Source organism: Cornus florida, unplaced genomic scaffold, assembly GCF_030987335.1.
Source record: "Cornus florida cultivar Cherokee Brave unplaced genomic scaffold, ASM3098733v1 CherokeeBrave_3.0.0_Hap2_Chr04, whole genome shotgun sequence".
NCBI lineage: Eukaryota > Viridiplantae > Streptophyta > Magnoliopsida > Cornales > Cornaceae > Cornus > Cornus florida.
Window position 1 is genome coordinate 79594998 of NW_026775574.1, and position 19688 is coordinate 79614685.

The following is a 19688-nucleotide window of genomic DNA, read 5'->3' on the forward strand; positions in this document are numbered from 1 at the left end:
TTCCAAGCCATTATCTGTCCTCAAACGCTTGACCTGTTTTCCAATCCCCTTCTCAAACAAGGTCTTCTACTACTTGAATGTAACAAATGCCTCATTCTTATGCTTCAGAATATAAACCTAAACTTTTCGAGAAAAGTAATCAATCAGCGTCATCATATATCTACGACCACCATGTGAAGTAACCATGCTTCAGAATATCTGGTAGTATCTCAATCCGGATCCGAGGACGATACAACAACTTAACCCGTGATTGTGCTACCCTACAAAGCATATAAACCATGCTTCTTCAATCCCTTCATCACCACAAGAGCACCCTTGAAAACCTAAATGACTCCACCTCTAGCCTTATAAGTGCACCCGATGGAATCCAGGGTACCTAGGGAAATTAAATTCTTTCTCAATTCTGGTACATGCCTAACGTCAGTCAGTGTCCTCACTATGCCGTTATACATCTTGATTCGAATTGTACCAATACCTATTACCTTGCACGCTGTATTATTCCCCATTATAACTTCCCCTCCATCAATAGATCGATAAGAGGTAAACCAGTCCTTGTTTGGACAAGCATGAAATGAGCAACCGGAATCAAGAATTCACTCATCATAAGAGTTGCCAACTGAAATTGTGAGAACATTACCACCATCTGAATCATTATCCTCTACAACAGCCACACTTTCAATTTCAGAGGATTTTACCTTTCCCTTTTTATGCTTCGGACAATCATTTTTGAAGTGCCCTTCCTTGTGACAGATTAAACGTCTTAACCCCTTCGTTTGGTTCTTAGACTTAGAACGACCTTTGTTGCCAGACCCTCCCTTCTGATTTGTTCTCCCTCTAACAAATAACCCCTCTGCCGAACTTTCTGTATTGCCTTCAAACGCCCTTTTCTGCAACTCCTTAGAATTCAGAGCTGCCTTCACGTCTTCCATAGACAAAGCAGTTCTGCCATACATCATTGTATCGACAAAGTTCACATACGAGGGTGGTAGAGAACACAATAAATTAATAGCCTGATCTTTATCCTCTATCTTGTCATCAATATTATTCAGGTCCATGATGATACTATTTACCTCGTCAAGATGGTTTTTCAGAGACGAACCTTCGTGCATCTGAAGAGTGAACAACCATTTCTTTAGATGTAATAGATTTTGTCATATATCAGGACTCTAACGTCTTCCACAGCCCATCCGTTGTAGCCTCTTCAGCAACTTCTCGCAGAACCTCGTTACTTAAGCACAACAAAATCGTACCGTGTGCTTTCTTCATAACCTCATATTTGTCCTTGATCTTTTCTGGCAGTGCATCCTTCCCTTTTAGCACCTTGGATAACCCTTGTTGAACCAACAAAGCTTGCATCCTAACCCACCACAGGTTGAAATTGTTTCTGCCATTAAACTTCTCGATTTCTAAAAACTTGGACGACATCCTTGCTTCGAACCCGAAAGCTTTGATACCAGTTTGTTATAACAAACGCAACGAACCCAAGTTGAATCAAGAATCATGACAGAATAATAAACACGTGACACAAAGAACACAAAAATTTATATATGGTTCCGCAACAGCCTACGTCCACGGTTAGGATCCGGCGAAAGTTTTCACTATATGTAAATCGGAGATTACAAGTTTTCAGCCCCTCACTCTGTTTCTGTATGAATTTCAGAGTCTCCCTTTGCCTCCACTCCAAACCCTAAGTGCCCTTATATATTGGGTTACAAGAGACTAATTAGGGTCCATGCCCTATGAGTAAAAACGGGTCAAAGCTCATCCAACAGGCGTCGGGTTTTAAGCTCATCCAGCGGGCATCGAGTTTAATGTTGGTCACAACGCGACCCGGCACCAAATTCTGGCCACAACATCACACATATAAATAAATTAACACATATATACACACAAATACTAACCTGGTCATATTACTTTCTCTCTATCATTCTGTTCTCTCACTCTAGGTAATATCCTTCCCAATTACCATCTTTTAGAGCTCCAATCCAAACTTTGGGAATGTGTTCTATTTTCTAGTTATCCACACCTTGTTTGTGAGGATCCAATGCCATAATCAGTTTCTCGGCCATATCATATAGGTGAAGGAATTTAAGGTTGGTTAGTTGTTTAATGCCCGAGAACACCCCCAATTCACAGTTTGTAATATATAGTGATTTAAGAAGTGGCATTGAGCCTTCCTCTACACTGACATAACTCAATTCTTGTAAGCTTACAAGCTATAATATCTTTATCTTCTGAAACCTTCCAGTCTTGAAACACAATTCTTTCTCTTCATAAGCCTAGCGAAGTTTAAGCTCTTCCAAGTTAGGCAAATTTTGAAATGATTCTAAAGGATCATCCATTAATTTGCTCCAACCTAAACATTGTCTAGTCAGGCTATGAAGATAAGCTATCCAGTGTGGTAACTTCTCTAAACGTCCCTCTAAATTGAATCGTTAAAGAAATCGAGGAGGCGAAGATAAAGATTGAATATCAATGATCTTATCCTCTTCTACTGAACCTATATTCAAAAAGTGAAGGTTACTCGGCTTTTCAATGGTGGAGCACAAAGCCATCTTATCTTGTCTTCTCAACTTTGTAATACATAATTTCCTCAGATGGGTCAGCCTCCCTAGCTCCCCCACTACAATTCCACTATTATCATGGTTCACTTTGATAGAACAAAGTTTTTGTAAGGAAGCCAAAATTCGATGGAACAAAGTTTTTGTAAGGAATCCAAACCTTCTATTCCCACAATCATTTTAAAACCAAGTATTCTGTGGAAAGGTTGATAAGCTTCATAAGTGTAGCGATACACCAAGAGATGACGAATTCGTCGGAGCTTTAGGATCTGAACAGGAAACTCCGTTACGTAGGTGTCCTTAAGATCTAACATTTCAAGGTTCTCAAGTTCTCCAATGGAGTTGGGAAGAGTTCTGATCTTTGTTCTCTTCAAGCTTAAATATCGTAGATGAAATAATTTAACTACTTCATTTGGAACTGTTTCTAAAGAAGCACCTCTTAAGTCCAAAACCTTCAATAACCTCAAACCACCATTGAATAATATAGGCATTGATGACATAGATAAAGGCTCTGCCACTTTGAACATTAGCAATGATCGAAGTTGAGAAAAATGATTTGTTTGCTACAAGTTTCCCAAGGTATAGTAGATTGATAGGCGGCAAACTTTTTCCGGCCACCCTGTGTTTTCTTCACCAACGATCCCTGCAATGCTTTGTTCTATTGACTTTGAAATAATAATGTCACAGAAAAGGTCATGGAAGTGGCAACTTCTAAGCCTTCCATCATAACATATCGTTGCCACTTGGACCAAGCTTCTACTAACAAGCTCATTAAGGTAGCCTTCAGCAACTTCTTCTGAAGTCATCCCTTCTTTCGCTTCTACAAATCCTTCCACAATCCATAGCCGAATCAATTTCATTTTCTTAATATGATAATCCTGTGGTAATATGCTGAAGTGTAAGAAACAAATTTTAAGATAATAAGGCAAATCATTGTAACTAAGAGAGTATTTTTTTTATACTCTCAAGTTTGTCTCTGCCTTCCAATTCTGCACCAAGGCTGCGCAGAACCATTTCCCATTCATCCATTCTAGTCTTGTCTTTGGTAGCCAAAACACCACCAATTTCCACAATTATAATGGCCAAGCCCTCACATTTTTCCAAGATACTTTGTGAAAGTTCCTCTAAATGTGGAGGGCAGTAGTTCTCTTGGAAGGTCTTCCAACAAAATAGAATCCAAGACTCTTTTGGAGACAATGCCTTCACAACATAGATGTTACCTTGGGATTCTACGCAAGAGGTAGAAGTTACCCCACCAATGCGTGTTATGAGCAGTATTCGACTGCCACAATTGTTGTCAGGCAATGCATATTTTAAGGCATCCCCTGCATTTATACTCCACTCATTATCAAGAACAATCACGTACCTTCTCTATTGGAGGAAGTCCTTAAGTTGTGCCTTCAGGTTATTGTTGTCCATGGCTTCCAATCTTTGAGGAGCCGGTTCCTGGCTTCATCAAAGAGATGTCGAATTAAATCTCTGAGAAGCTCTCAGAGATCAAAGGATTGAGAAACAGTGATCCAAGCATAGATTTGAAACTGATTCTTCACCTCTATATCATCATAAACTTTCTTTACTATAGTGGTTTTTCCTATCCCCCCATTCCCACCACCGAAACAACTTTGAGTCTTGGGGTGTCCTCCACAAGCCACCCAATCAGCTGCTTCTTGGGCCCATCAATGCGCACAAGCTCAGCTTCTTTGAGTAGAAGTACATTACCTCGACGATCATACCATGTGCTGTTGACCGTGTTGGAGCTTGAGCCGTGCTCTGAGATGTTGAATTTGTAATGGTATCTCTGATGTCCCTCAGCAATTTGATTCACTCTAGATCGTATTGTACTCAGCATCTTCTCTTATTCCTCCCAGGAGTTTTGACTCTTGTTGAAGGAAGATGGTCAGGTGATTGAGCAGGAAGGTTACTGCACTCTCAGCCATTCTCTCTTAAATTTTATCAGTAAGCCTTTGGGTTGAGGGAATGCCAATTACTTTTGAATACATCAAAAGCATATTTGAATCTGGTGGATTTTATTCTGCAGGCAAAAACTATATATTATTTCTAGGGTATATTTTATCATTGGTGGGAATATTCCTTCTATGGAATAAAAGATATGCGGAGAGTGGAATGATAAAAACAGAGAAGTAAACAGATTTCAACAAATGGAACAAAATATTAATATATTGAACATATGGATTATTGTCAGATTTAGATGAATTAAGTGCCTGACAAAGAGTCTGAATAAACAAAGAGGAATTGTTGTTGCCTGTAAAATAGTTTTCTTGAATTTAATTTTTTAATTTTTTTTATTCATAATACATTACTTTGCAATAAAGCAACTTAAAGAGCCAATTAGACTCGTGTGACGTCTAATCACAGAAGTACCCTTGATTATTAATTTGAAAATATATTTTAGAAAAATGAAATTGTGAAATACCAATAAAGAACCAAATGAAACTATATAGAACCACTAAAATTTGACCCACACTTTTCCTAATCCAACAAGCTGAATACTAGGGGGGTTTAGATGGCATTTTTTTTCTCTCCCAAAGTTCATATATAAAGATAGAGATATATCGATAGAGAATGTGGGAGGAAGGGGTCGTAACAATGAGTTAGTCATTGAAACCACCAGTATTTCGAATTTTCATTTGTTTGTTTGTTTTTTATTTTTATTTATTTATTTTGTTTTTATTTTTTATTTCGTGTTTTTTTCTTTTAATGTGGCATGCAGAATTTTGGTTGTTGATTCTTGTCTGCCTCATCATAGATGCATAGATGTTTTTTACTTCTTGTATTCGGCATTTTTGGAGGCCTGGAGGCTGGAGCTTATAGCTAAAAGTATTTAATCTTTTTCCTCATTTACACCCCTTATTGAATAGTCTTAGGATTTTTTAACACTTCAACATCATTATATTTAACTTCTGAACCAAAAAAAAAAAAAAAAAAAAAACCCTTCACAATCTCAATGTAACCTTAAACTTGACCTTAAGATACATAAATCTATCCAATTAATTGGTATAATAAGGAAAAAAAACAACATGCAAAAGACTCCAAATAACATTCTGTTAGATTAAATTAGCATGCTAAAATCATGGCTAAAAGTCATTTGTCATGCTACCACAAAAACTTTTCACATATAAGCATACATTCAATTTATGAACCTCAATATGCAACTTGACTTCAATAAGCATATATACAATTTAAAATACACTCATTTTTTTTTTTTTTTTCAAATAATTGTACAGTAAAACTCTTAACTTGTGTTTCAAGCATGCGGATAAACTTCATAATTAGTTTTTCCAGTTATAAATTAGAATCGATACAATTACAAAAATTAAAGTTATAGTATTTACAAATATATCAAACTACTGGTATGCGACCAAAATAATATGATCCACACTGTGGCCAGAGAAGAAAAAAGCACAGCAAAGGTGATGATTATACCAACCTGGTCATGTCACTTTCTCTCGTCAATCTGTTCTCCTGTCTAGACGGTATCCTTCCCATTCACCATCTTTTTGAGCTCCAATCCAAATAGTCAAAATGTGTTTTATTTTCCAGTAATCCACACGTTGTTTCTTCAAGTGCGGCAATGCCATAATCAGTTTCTCAGGGACATCATAATGGTCAAGGAATTTAAGGTTGGTTAGATGTTCAATGCATGAGAGCACCTCCAATTCGGAATTAGTAATCTCTAGAAATTCAAGAAGTGGCATTGAGCCTTCCTCCACATTGACACACCTCAATCCTTTTAAGCTTACAAACCTCAATGTCTTAATCTTCGGAAACTTTCCGGTCTTGAAACACAATTCCTTCCATTCATAAGCCTGATTAAGTCCAATCTCTACCAGGTTGGGCAAATATTGAAGAAGGGATTCTAGTGGATATTCTGTTAACTTACTCCAACGCAGCCATAGTCCCGTCAAGTTATGAAGATAGGTATCCTATGCGGCAACTTCTCTAAACGGCCATTCAAATGGATCCATCAAAGAAACCAAAGAGGTGAAGAGAAAGATTGAATGTCAATGATCTCATCCTTTTCTACTGAATCTATTTTCAATGAGCGAAGGTTTCTCAGCTTTTCAAGGGAAGAGCACATAGCCATCCCATCTTGTCTTCTCAAATTTGTAATCCCTAATGTCCTCAGTTGGGTAAGCCTCCCCAGGTCTCCTACTACAATTCTACTAAAGTCATGCTTCACATCAATATAACAAAGTTTTTGAAGGGAAAACAAACCTTCCATTCCCATTGTCATTTTAAAACCATGTGTACAATGGAAAGGTCGATAATGTCAAAGACCAAAAGTGTAGCGATACACTAAGAGATGCATTAGAGCTTTAAGATCTGAACAGGCAACTCAGTTACATGGGTGAAGATGCAAGAAATTGCTCTCTGTATTAGGAAAGTAATCTATTACACTTCACTCCATCCCCCTCTTTCCATCTCTCTAACTTCTATTTATAGAAGTGCACATTTGCCCTAAAACCTTCCCCAAAGCTCTGGGCCATTCTTCAATGGCCAGTCTTTGGGCCGAAGTGAGTGGAGGCCCCTTTTCATGACACTCAAGAGGTTAGGCTAAGAGGTGGCTTAATAGAGCTTTGGGCTTGATAGTTCGTTCTGTAAGTGGACTTATGGTCCTTCTAAACCCTGGGCCTAGTGCACCGGACCATATATGGCCTGTTTTATTCTCGGTACCCTCACCTCCCCCCTAATCTTTCCCTAATTAATTTGGGTGAGATTAACGAGGGGACGCAATCATGATGTGAAAGCTCAAGGCAGTGACATGGGGAAGTGGACGGTAGTGCAGAGATCAATGCTTTGGGAAATGAAACTTCATCATTGCTATGACGCCTCGGTCAACGAGACTACTTTCTTTAAAACCCTTAGTTTGTGCCTTCAAGCCTTTCTTCTGTCTCTTCTTTCTTCTCTCCAAACATATGATCTTTCCATTTTTATCTAGCGGTGAGGAAATCTTTCTCCGGTGAGCTTTTCCTAGAGATTTCTCATCCTCAACTCTCTGCAGTGACTTCGTTGACTCAATTCCTTAAGGTTAGTTCCGATCTCCTCTTGTTTCTTATAAAATTCTTTCTTCTTCTTTTAAATTCAAGTGTTCCTTTTATTGTTGTCATGGTGAATGACTTAGAGTCCACTCGTGCGAAATACGAGATCCCTAACGACGTCCTCATTAGACGTTGTCCTAGGAATCTGAACGTGAGGACTGGTGAGGGTCTCTTCTAAGGGGAGATCTTCTTTTCTTCTTTTCATCTAAATGAAATTAGATTCCCCCTACATCCTTTCTTCACCCTTGTCTTTAGTAAATTAAATCTTTTCCCCTTTCAAGTAATCCTCAACTTTTTTAGGATCTTGTCTGTCCTTCTGGTTATGAATCACTACAAAAACTTAGAGCTTGATCTTCTGGACCTTCTTCTCTATTATAAGACTCGTAAAATTAGGCAGGATGATATGTATTATGATCTCTTCTCTCTTACCAAATAGTCGATTTGTACGGATAAACCCAACTCTGAGAATGGAAGATGGGCCTTATAGGGGCCTGGCAAGCTCCAGCATCTAGAAACTTCTCCATCTCAACCGCTTTTGGTGAGTGCTCTGTCCCCTTGTATGTTAAACATAAAAAACATAAGAGCGAGTAGTGTAAAATTTGCCTCCCACGCTGTTGTTCTTTCTTTTTCCATTCTCTGGGCATCCCTTATGACGACTTGAGTTATGGCGTTTGTAGGGCTAGGCTTCATCTTTTGGAAGAAAAAGTGTGGACCAATATCCCTTCATCTTCCGAAATACTTACCTCAGATGCTCTTGACAACATCTCCTTTCGAGGATTTTGTATGGACGAACTCTAGATCCCATCGTTCGGGAGGAGGAAGAGGGGCAATCCTAGTGCTCCTAATGCTACTGTTACCCTTGCCCCAACTTTAGGGTTTGAGAACCCTCTAATCACTCAGGAGTCCGACCGGGGGAAAGGGAAAGGGAAAGGAAAGAGGCCCCAATCCGAGAGGGGTGCTGGAACTGACATTGACGACGTTCCCTTATCCCAAAGGATTCAGACCTCTGGGATGCCTGAGCCTAGCGCACAGAAGGAGGTGCCCACCTCTGGTAACACTATTGGGGGGGCAGAAGGGACCTCATCTACCCCTTCGGCTGTGATTCCATGGACTCCCAGGTTCGTCCGAGCGGATGGATCGGTGGTTGCACCTAGTGATACCATGTTCAAACATGGTCCGACCGCTCTATCTTACTTCTCGCATCTGTGGTCTCCAGAGGATGTGAGGGTTCAGACGGAAATGTCCAGGAAAGACATGTTCTCTCAGTTCCCAATTTCTGCCATGTAGGTATCTTGTCGTTTGACTTGTATTTATTTCTTCTCATTTTTAACCACTCTAACTTCGTCTGGCTTACCTTAAGCATAATAACTTTCTTGTGTTTGTATACAGACCCATAGAGCTCTCGTTATGATAAAGGGTATGAAAAAGAGTAAATTGTATTTTCTCCTTAGAAATACAGTTACAGGCGCAGCAGCTGTTACAGACAGTTCAGAGGTAGATGCATCAGAAGCTTCCAGATTATGGCATGTACGCTTGGGACATGCAGGTGAGAAGGCTTTGCAAGGACTAGTGAAGTAGGGTCTATTGAAAGGTGTCAAGACCTGCAAGCTTGGATTTTGTGAACATTGTGTTATGGGCAAGCAGACAAGAGTCAAGTTTAGCACAACAGTACACCGTATGAAGGGAATACTTGATTATGTTCGCATAAATGTTTGGGGACCTACCAGAATTGCATCTGTGGGGGGTAAGCATTGATTTGTCTCATTTGTGGATAACTTCTTTAGACTAGTATGGGTGTACACCATGAAACAAAAAGATGAAGTTTTAAAAGTGTTGTTGAAGTGGAAGAAAATGATGGAGACCCAGACTGGCAAAAAAATCAAAAGACTCAGATCCGATAATGGCGGTGAATACAAATCGGACCTATTCTTGCAAGTATGCCAGGACGAGGGCATTGTTCAACACTTTACAGTCAAAGACACGTCGAAACAGAATGGGGTGGTAGAACGTATGAATCGAACCTTGTTAGAAAATGTTAGATGTATGTTAACCAATGCTGGATTGGGCAAAGCGTTTTGGGCTGAGGCTGAGGCTATGACATACGCATGCCATCTCATCAATAGGTTGCCTGTAGCTGCAAATGAGGGCAAAACGCCCATGGAGGTATGTTCTGGGAAACCTGCTACAGATTATGATTTTCTGCAAATATTTGGTTGTACTGCCTACTTTCATGTTAAAGAGAGTAAATTAGATCCTAGAGCCAAGAAAGCCATATTTTTTGGCCATAGTGAAGGTGTGAAGGGGTATAGACTTTGGTGCTCTGAGTTGAAGAAAATCATTAATAGCAGGGATGTTACATTCGATGAGTTTTCTATATTGAAATGTTCTCATATGGAGAACAAGGCCAAAGAAGTTTCGCAGCTGGTGGAGCTTGATGCTCCAATTGTTCCAACTAGACCTGTCAGTAACTCAGATGATGAGGAAACAAGTACATATGAGGAGGAGGCTCCTACCCAAGAGTCTCCACAACAACAATATTTTATTATAGTTGGTAGATTAAGAAGAAAAATAAAGAAACCTAAAGAGTTTACTGATATGGTGGCATACATACTACCCATAGTTGATGATGACATTCCATCTACCTATAGAGAAGCTGTGAGAAGTTCAGAAAGTGTAGATTAGAAGAAAGTAATGGACGAGGAGATACAGTCTCTTCATACGAATCAGACTAGGGAGGTGGTCCAGCTTTGAAAGGAGAAAAGGCTTATAAGGTGCAAGTGGGTATACACCAGGAAGGAAAACTCTTCAGGGCAAAACAGTGTGAAATTCAAGGCTAGATGGATTTAAGGTTGCTAGTAAGGAAAATTGGGTTTGCAAACTGAAGAAATCGTTGTAAGGGTTGAAACAAAGTCCATGGCAGTGGTATAAACAATTTGATCAGTTCATGAAAGGGCAACAATACACAAGAAGCCATTTTGATCACTGTGTGTATTTTCGAAAGCTTTGTGATAGATCATTTGTATATTTGCTCTTATATGTTGATGATATGTTGATTGAGGATTGGGAATTATTCAAGAGCTTGTTGATGTCTATTGCGACAGTCAAGGTGCTATCATTTTGGCAAAAAACCAAGTTCATCATTCATGTACGAAACACATCGATGTCTGTTTCCATTTTGTTCTTGAGATTTTGGATGAAGACGATATTCTCCTTCAGAAGATTGGGACTGCGGATAATCCCGCAGATATGCTGACGAAGGTTGTAACAAAGGTTAAGTTTGAGTATCGCTTAGACTTTTGCTTTTGCAATTGGCTCAAATTTTTTGGGCTCCTTTTTGACTCAGCAAACTCATCCCCAAAATGCTCCAGCTTTTCCTCCATTTGTCGGCTCCCTTTAATGATTATAAGCTTGTTGCTCCTATAAATAAAGGAGTCTTGAATACCATTTGGATTATCAGACGGAGAAAACGAGAGTTTTCATTAGTTTGAATGAGCAATAAAAAAGAAGAGAAAATATTGTATAATTTTCTCTTTGTGAGCATTTTGTAACCCTTTTGAGTTTTGATATTAGTACATTGATCTTGAGCTCCTGTGGACGTAGGCACATTGTCGAACCACATAAATCCTTGTCTTCTTTTTGTCTGTGTGTTTTCTCCTATTTTTTATTTTGTGAGTGCATTCTTTTTAGTGTGTGATCACAACCACCATTAGTTATTTGTTGGGCCCACACTTTCGCGCAACATAGATGAGGAGGAGACTTCTTGCTGAACCACGTAAATCTTCATCTTCCTTTTGTGTGTGTGTGTGTGTTTTCTCCTACGTATTATTTTGTGAGTGCATTCTTCTTTAGTGTGTGATCACAACCACCATTAGTTATTTGTTGGGTGTCCATGGATCCTAATCTTTGAGGTGCCAGCTTCTTGACTTCATTGAAGAGTTATTGAATCCACGTAAATCATTAATTGCAGGGATGTTACATTCAATGAGTTTTCTATGTTGAAATGTTTTCATACGGAGAACAAGACCAATGAAGTTTCGCAGTAGATGGAGCTTGATGCTCCAATTGTTCCTGCTAGACCTGTCAGTAACTCAGATGATGAGGAAACATGTACAGATGATGAGGAGGCTCCTACCCAAGAGTCTCCACAACAACCATATTATATTGCATTTGGTAGATCAAGAAGAGAAATAAAGAAACTTGCACGGTTTACTGATATGGTGGCATATGCACTACCCATAGTTGATGATGACATTGCATCTACCTATAGAGAAGCTATGAGAAGTTCAAAAAGTGTAGACTGGAAGAAAACAATGGACGAGGAGATGTAGTCTCTTCATACGAATCAGACTTGTGAGGTGGTCCAGCTTCGAAAGGAGAAAAGGCTATAGGGTGCAAGTGGGTATACACCAAGAAGGAAGACTTTTTAGGGCAAGACAGTGTGAGATTCAAGGCTAGATTGGTGGTGAAAGGCTACGCGCAAAAGGAAGGGATTGACTATAATGAGGTATTTTCACTTGTTGTGAAACACTCTTCCATTCGAATTTTATTAGCTTTGGTTGCACAGTTTGATCTCAAGTTAGCTCAACTCGATGTCAAAACTGCTTTCTTACACGGTAATTTGGAGGAGGAGATTTATATATCTCATCCAGATGGATTCAAGGTTGCTAGTAAGGAAAATTGGGTTTGAAAACTGAAGAAATCATTGTAAAGGTTGAAACAAAGTCCAAAGTAGTGGTACAAACGATTTGATCAGTTCATGAAAGGGCAACAATACACAAGAAACTGTTTTGATCATTGTGTGTATTTTCGTAAGCTTTGTGATAGATCATTTGTATATTTGTTCTTATATGTTGATGATATATTGATTGCATCTAAAAGCAAAGTTAAAATTGATAAGTTGAAGATTCAGTTAAGTACTGAGTTCGAGCTGAAGGATCTTAGTGAAGCTAAGAAGATACTTGTAATGGAGATTAGCAGAGATAAAAATAAAAAGCACTGTTTATTTGTCTCAGAAGCAATATTTGAAGAAGGTGTTACATCATTTTGGTATGGACTCGAATACCAAACCTGTAAGTAGCCCTTTGGCCCCTCATTTCAAGATTAATGCTTCATTATCTCCAAGCACAAATGAAGAGTGTTCACATATGGCTCATATTCTGTATGCAAGCGCAGTTGGAAGTTTGATGTATGCAATGGTGTGTACGAGACCCGACATTTCATAGGCTGTTAGTATGGCAAGCAAGTATATGCATGACCCAAGAAAAGGTCATTGGCAGGTAGTGAAGTAGAATATATGGTACATCCAAGGTACTATAGATGTTGGTTTGAAGTTTAAGGGGGATGATAGCCTTGGTCAGCATTTAGTTAGATTTGTGAATTCGAACTATGCTGGTGATTTGGATAAACGTCTATCAACTACAGGTTATGTGTTCACACTTGCTAGAGGATCGATAAGTTGGAGGTTGACATTACAGCCTACAGTTGCTTTGTCTACAACAGAGGTAGAGTACATAGCAGTGACAAAGGCCATTGGGGAAGCCGTATGGCTACATGGGTTGATTGAGGACTTGGAGATTATTCAGGAGCATGTTGATGTCTATTGCAATAGTCAATGTGTTATTTTTTGGCCAAGAACCAGGTTCATCATTCATGTACGAAACACATTGATGTCTGTTTCTATTTTGTTCGTCAGATTTTGGATGAAGGCCATATTCTCCTTTAGAAGATTGGGACTGTGGATAATTCCACAGATATACTGACGAAGGTTGTAACAAAGGTCAAGTTTGACCATTGTTTAGACTTGATTAACATCCTGCGAGTTTAAGCGCTTTCGGCCTTCGGGCTCATTTGGAGGCAGTTCAAGATCTTATTTTTTGGTAGACTTCATTTTGGGAAGATGTACAGAATTTTCGCCAAGGTGGAGATTTGTTGATAAATATGTGGGCTCCATATGTTTTCTTTTGCTTTTGCAATTGTGGCTCAAATTTTTTGGACTCCTTTTTGACTTCGCAAATTCATCCCCAAAATGCACTAGCTTTTCCTCCACTTGTCAGTGTTGACCTTAAGGATTTCATCTATGGACAATCTAGAGGTTTTGATGATAACAAACCATTAATGGTGTTTAAGAACTAATGTTTACACTGAGTGTTATATAGATTATTCATATTCAAAGAAGAACCTCAATGAAGCTATAGAGATCATTCTAAGTATTCCATTATTCAAGATCACATCAAGGAAAACAATGGATACAAAAAAGACATGAAATTGCAAAGAAACAAATGTAAAGTCCATCCAAAGATAGCTTGGACTACAATGAGTAAGAAAGCAACTCAAAAGAAGGAAGAAAGCAAGACTACCTCAAAGCCTAAAGATCATGGACAAAGCTTGAAGAAAGGGGAAGATAGGATGGTGAGTGTTTAGGATTTAATGTCAAAGTATTTATGAATCCATTTGAAGCTCATCTCTATAGGACTATGCATATCATATCATCATTCATATGTTCCTATATATTCATTAGCAATAGACTATGCACTTCATTCATATACAATTGACATATGGAGTCTTTGCCAAAGAGTGAGTTAGTTTAAGCTTGCATAAGCTTTGAAAAAACTCATCACTTGTGCTAGAAATGCCAAGACCATGCACATCAATCATATAATTCATATTGGTCATCAATTAAGGCATGAGAAGCCTTCATTACCATGAGTTGGTAACGAACATTAGGACCCCAGAATGCACGTCATGAAAAACTGTGTTTTTGGCTAAGTGTGAAAAATGGATTTTTGAAATAATAATTATCTCAAAATAATTTTTCCCGGTAATAACTCTTTATACTTAAACTAGCATAAACTGATTTTATCAAAATTTTTGACCAAGTCTACATTGATCTACATAAGGATTCATTTTTACCAAAACTGTCGGAAATCCAAATTTGTACTAAAACTGAATTTCTACATTTTGATTTAGTTAGATTTCAATTTTCTAGTATTTTTTATTGAATCTAAATGGGGGGTACTTCCTTATTTACATTGTAAACTTAAAATAAATGGACATATAAATACTTAAAATAAATGGACATATAAATACTGTAAAGTTTTCAATGGAAATAAGGTATGTGCAGATGTCCTATACCGTCTCATCTGTTAACTTAGAACAAAATTTCCTGAAACAGCAGTTTCATTTCGACAGATCGAAATACATAGGCAAATTATTTCAGATGATCGAAATAAATGAGCAAATGAATCAGACGAGCTGATTCTAACAGAATATTTTGGAACAAAGGAGGAAGGTGTTTCGGACGACCGAAACAAAAGAAAGATTACTACGACCTATCGAAACAAATAATGATGGCCAACCTTAAACTATTTCGAACGACCGAAACACAATGATGTTTCATTTCGGTCGACTGAAGCAGCGCAGATTCAAATCTGAATGGCTATTTTGCCTTGAACCCCGTGCACAACAGCTATATTTTTGAATTAGCTTATCAAAACTCTATAAATAGAGCTGGGGACTTCGGGATTAAGGGTTGCTACCATATAGAAACATCATATAGCATCCAAAGAGCTTTTGTTCTTGTATTCATACATCCCATATCATTCATAGAGTATTAAGCTTCAATATATTCATTTATACTCTAGTTGTGAGCTAATATTTGTATATCAATCTTTGAGAGATATATTTGTATGCAACAAATCTAATCTTCAATTTGTAAGGGCTGGTGTGGCCCAAGAAAGAAGAAGCAAGCTAGCTTCAATTTGTAAGGGTTGGTGTGACCCAAAAAAAAATTAAGAGAGGTTGTCTCTTAGCAAGGAAAAGTAAGGAGTTGTTTCTAATCAAGGTTTGCTCTCCACCATTAAGGAGGTGCCATAGTGGATTGGGAAGTCTCAAGAGGGGTCTTGAGCCGAGGAGTAGGAGTTTCCGAACCTCACTAAAATCGCCGTGTGATTGTTTGCAATCTCTCTTCCTTTATCTCCTTTACATTTATGCTATTAACTACTTATGTCTATATCTTGATTATTACATAATTGTTAGAAGGTGTTAAGTAGAATTTGCAAATCCAAAAATTGGCCATTGTTTGCCATAGACTCTATTCACCCCCTCCCCTCTAGAGTCAATACTTGGGCAAAAATTGGTATCAGAGCCTAACTCTAATTAAAAGAACTTAACCGTCTTAGAATACGATCATGGCTGACAATGACATATTCATATACCTAGAAGGGCAATGTATTGATAGACCTCCAATTTTTGATGGAATCAACTATAGCTATTGGAAAAGTGTAATGAAAGACTTTCTTTAATCCATAAATTATAGAATTTGGCTTGCTATAGTTAATGGACCATTCATTCCTATGAAAGAAGTTGAAAAGACAATGGTTCCTGAAGAAGAGAAAGAATGGGATGCAAATGACCGTAGATTAATTCAATGCAATGTTAAAGCCATAAATAATCTTTATTGTGCATTGAACAAAAATAAGTTCAATAGAATTGCAAACTGTAAAATGCAAAAGAAATTTGGGACTCACTTGAGATATTCCATGGTAGTACTTGTAATGTTGAGGAATCAAATTTATGCATGCTTACCAATGAAAATGAATCTTGTAGCATGAATGACAATGGTTCAAATAATGAGATGAATTTTAGTTCTACTAACATTACTAATAATGTGAATGATCTTGTTAGAACTTACTCATCCTCTTTTAGTGAATAAAATGAAGCAATTCAAAGTAAGAGTGAAACTTTTTAAGCTTTTGGCAAAGACGTAAATGACATCAAAGATATGGTTGATCATCATGAAGATATTACTCTTTGTCTCATTGCTGACAAAGATAAGGTAAATCCCAACCATGATTCTTTTGATTTAAATGCTTCCTATAATGAGTTAGTTGATGAGCATAATGTCTTACATGATGCATTTGAAGAGTTACATAGTGTGTTAGAAAAATTGCTTGAAAAATGTGATTTTCTTAAAAGGGAAAATCATGATATATCTCAAAAACATGAAAAAGTTCAAATAGAAAATGATTCTTTGAAAAATGAAAATCATTATCTTGTGCAAGAATTAGGAAAGATTCAAATTGAAAATGAGTCTTTAAAAAAAGAAAAAGATAATGTACTATATAAAGAATCAACATCAATTGATTGTGTTTTCAATTTTTTTTTTTCAAAAGAAGTCATTGATGATCAAAATGACACTTTAGCAAAGTTCACCAAAGGAAAAGAAAACTTGAATGCCATACTTAGTGATCAAAGAAATGTCTTTTTCAAAAATAAGATAAGACATGATCCTTACAATAAAGATGCATGTTTATTGAAAAAGAGAAAATCATTAAATGATTCTTTTATCAAAAGCACTTTTCATTACTCTAAATGCAATTACTATAGAAAGTTGGGACACAAAATTTACAATTTTTCATTTAAAAAGAAGAAAAGGATCAAGAAGATTTGGGTTCCAAAAGGAACTTTTGTGCCATTACCTAGCACTTATGGACCCAAGAAAATTTGGGTACCAAACGAAGATTTTCTAAGTTTACCTTGCAGGGTTGCTTGAAGGAATCTTCATCATCTAAAGAGAAATCGCTTCTTGACAATGGTTGTTCTACATGTGATGTAAGAAATGTTTCAAATTCTTCATTCTCAAAGCAAAGGAGCACTACAATTGGGAACAACTACAAAAGCATGGTAATTGTTATACTTCATATGAACTTTTCATTGCTTGACTCTTTTGGCATGTTAGAATCACGTATGATCACGAATTGTTGCTAAACGAAAATAAATCCTTAAAAGTTTAATCATCACATATGAGGAGTCCTTGAATGTATTACACTAGAGAAATGAAGACCATGATAGTATACTATCTAGTATGGAATTCTTATCTTCATTCTACAAGTACTCATTGTTTATGCAAACTATTTTTAATGCATGCTTTATTGATTTAAAATAATTTTATCCATGTATTACAATCTTGAAATTGCATCTGGCATACTACACTTAGAATTAGACAAAATTGATTTGAAAAGTGTAGTTCTCAAGAGAAACACTACTTTCTAATAAGCTAACACTCTTCGAAAATGAAAATTTAATTTTGGAAAGAAAAGTTCTTATTCCAAATTGTTGAATTCTTAAAGATCTCTAAAAATGGCACTTTATTCATTTTTGCCCACCTAGAAAGAATCTCATTGTTATCTCTTGAATTTGATCATATAATGCACATGGAATTACATTATGATCCATATATGAAATTATGCTTTCCACTCAATTATTGTTCATTTCATATGAATTCATCGAGTTATATGTAATCATAAGTATATCCACTTATATGATTGACAAATGAATTAGCATGCTAGAATCACTTAAATTGATGATTTAATTTGAAGCATGTTAATTAAGGTGAGTACCACGTTTGTGCTTTGTATTGAATTGGTTTTCAAATGGAACCTTATCATTGTGTGCTAACTCACAAGGACCCTAAAAGAATGGGGTATCAAAGACCACCACTTGAGTATGCTTTGTAGATTCAAAGTCTATTTCACTCAACAACAATTGGATACGCAATTATGAATGGCTAAAACACATGAAAAGAAATTAAGTCATGAATTCCTTTCAACATCAAAAGGATGAAGGGTGCACTACATTAAGAAACCATGCCAAAGTGAATAGGATTATTTGTTTCGGTAAATATCCCCTTCTTTATCGCAAATGTGCTTTTAGTTGATAAGCTTAAATGTGACTTAATTGTGCAATGTGATAAGGACTATATTATCATTTCTATATCTAGTCATGGCATAATTAATGTGGTTGGTGATCTTGACATGAATACTCCTTGTTGCAAAAATATCTATGATAAAGTAGCTTGTCTTGGATTAGATGACTTAGATATGCTAGCATGAACTTCTTGTCAATCGTTTCATAGATTTTAGTTAAGGGACTTCTAAGACTAAATTTGTGAAAGATTTTTGGAATTGCATGTCATTAAAGAAAGTCACTCAAAGATGTTAAAAACTACCTCATTTGAATTTATTTTAAGTAGCTATATCTAGAAAGTCATTTATGTGCCTTTGTGATTTTCAATGCTTCATTTACATTCTCTTGGCATCCCTAGCATATAAAATGAAATCATTTAAACTTGAAGATAATTGGATCAAACCTGGAGAGTCAAAGTTCTATCTCAATTAGGAAAATTTACTGGTTTTGCATTCCTGCATAAATTAGTCGACCGACATTTGATTCGGACGACCGAAATAGCTATTTCAGCAAACCAAAACTCCAATCCTGCCAACCGAAATAAGCAAATCAAAATTGCTTCAGGGATGTAAACCGGCCGATCGATGAAGTCATTCCGGTCCACCGATGTGTGTACAACACTAGTACTTATAAGGCTTTCAAATCTATATCATGATATGCATTGTGGATCATTATTGGTAATTAAGTTAGAATATATTCCCGAGAGAAAAATGCCTTCAACATATGTTATTGAGCACATATGACTTTGAATTAAAGTAATAAGAATGCTACATGCTCTTGCATGAAATGATTTTTATCCAATGCATGATTTATTGACTTCATACAAAAAAAAAAAAAAAAAAAAAAAAAAAAAAAAAAAAAAATTATTTAGGAAAAATCACCCGGATTTATAATGTATAAAATTTTGAACTATACGTTTAAAATTATCTATGGCCTTATGTAATTAAAATAAGCTCATAGAGCTCTCTTTGAAAGGCTTTAGTGATTTTATTATGAATGATGGTTTTTGACATAATTGATATATATGTGTTTTCAAAACCATTAATGGAAATATGTTGATTGCACTTGTACACAATTCTTGAATCAACATTTATAATTTGTGCAAAGAAGTTTACCACTAGTATACAAAATGAATTAAGATTAACATGATGAATAAACTTGAATTCTTCTAAGGAGTGAAACTCCTCAAGTGTCATGAAAATTAAATTTCATATATCTATTTGACACTTTAGTCTTGGAATTATATTATTCAAAGAACACTTTGTTCTAGCCTAGATGACTAATAAGATATCACAAGTGTTAATTTATTTGATATATCCATTTT

General features: G+C 36.7%; 1 protein-coding gene across 1 annotated transcript; it reads right to left on the minus strand.

Annotated features, from left to right (window-relative positions):
* Positions 1-2435: 2435 nt before the first annotated feature.
* Positions 2436-4410, minus strand: LOC132305181 (disease resistance protein RPM1-like). The gene is made up of 5 exons (XM_059802859.1): positions 4281-4410; positions 3524-3886; positions 3167-3390; positions 2722-3013; positions 2436-2623 (listed from the first exon to the last, which is right to left on the minus strand). Exons 1-5 carry the CDS (start codon positions 4408-4410, stop codon positions 2436-2438), a joined length of 1197 nt encoding a protein of 398 aa, XP_059658842.1.
* Positions 4411-19688: the final 15278 nt, after the last annotated feature.

Excerpts from the sequence above, each read along its gene's own strand:
- LOC132305181 (XM_059802859.1), bottom strand. The coding sequence starts at position 4,410 with ATGCTGAGTACAATACGATCTAGAGTGAATCAAATTGCTGAGGGACAT. Across the intron at positions 3,391-3,523 it reads AGGCAGAGACAAACTTGAGA|GATTTGTAGAAGCGAAAGAA; the intron begins GTATAAAAAAAA and ends GGATTGTGGAAG. Across the intron at positions 3,014-3,166 it reads ACACAGGGTGGCCGGAAAAA|GTTTTGGACTTAAGAGGTGC; the intron begins GTTTGCCGCCTA and ends AGGTTATTGAAG.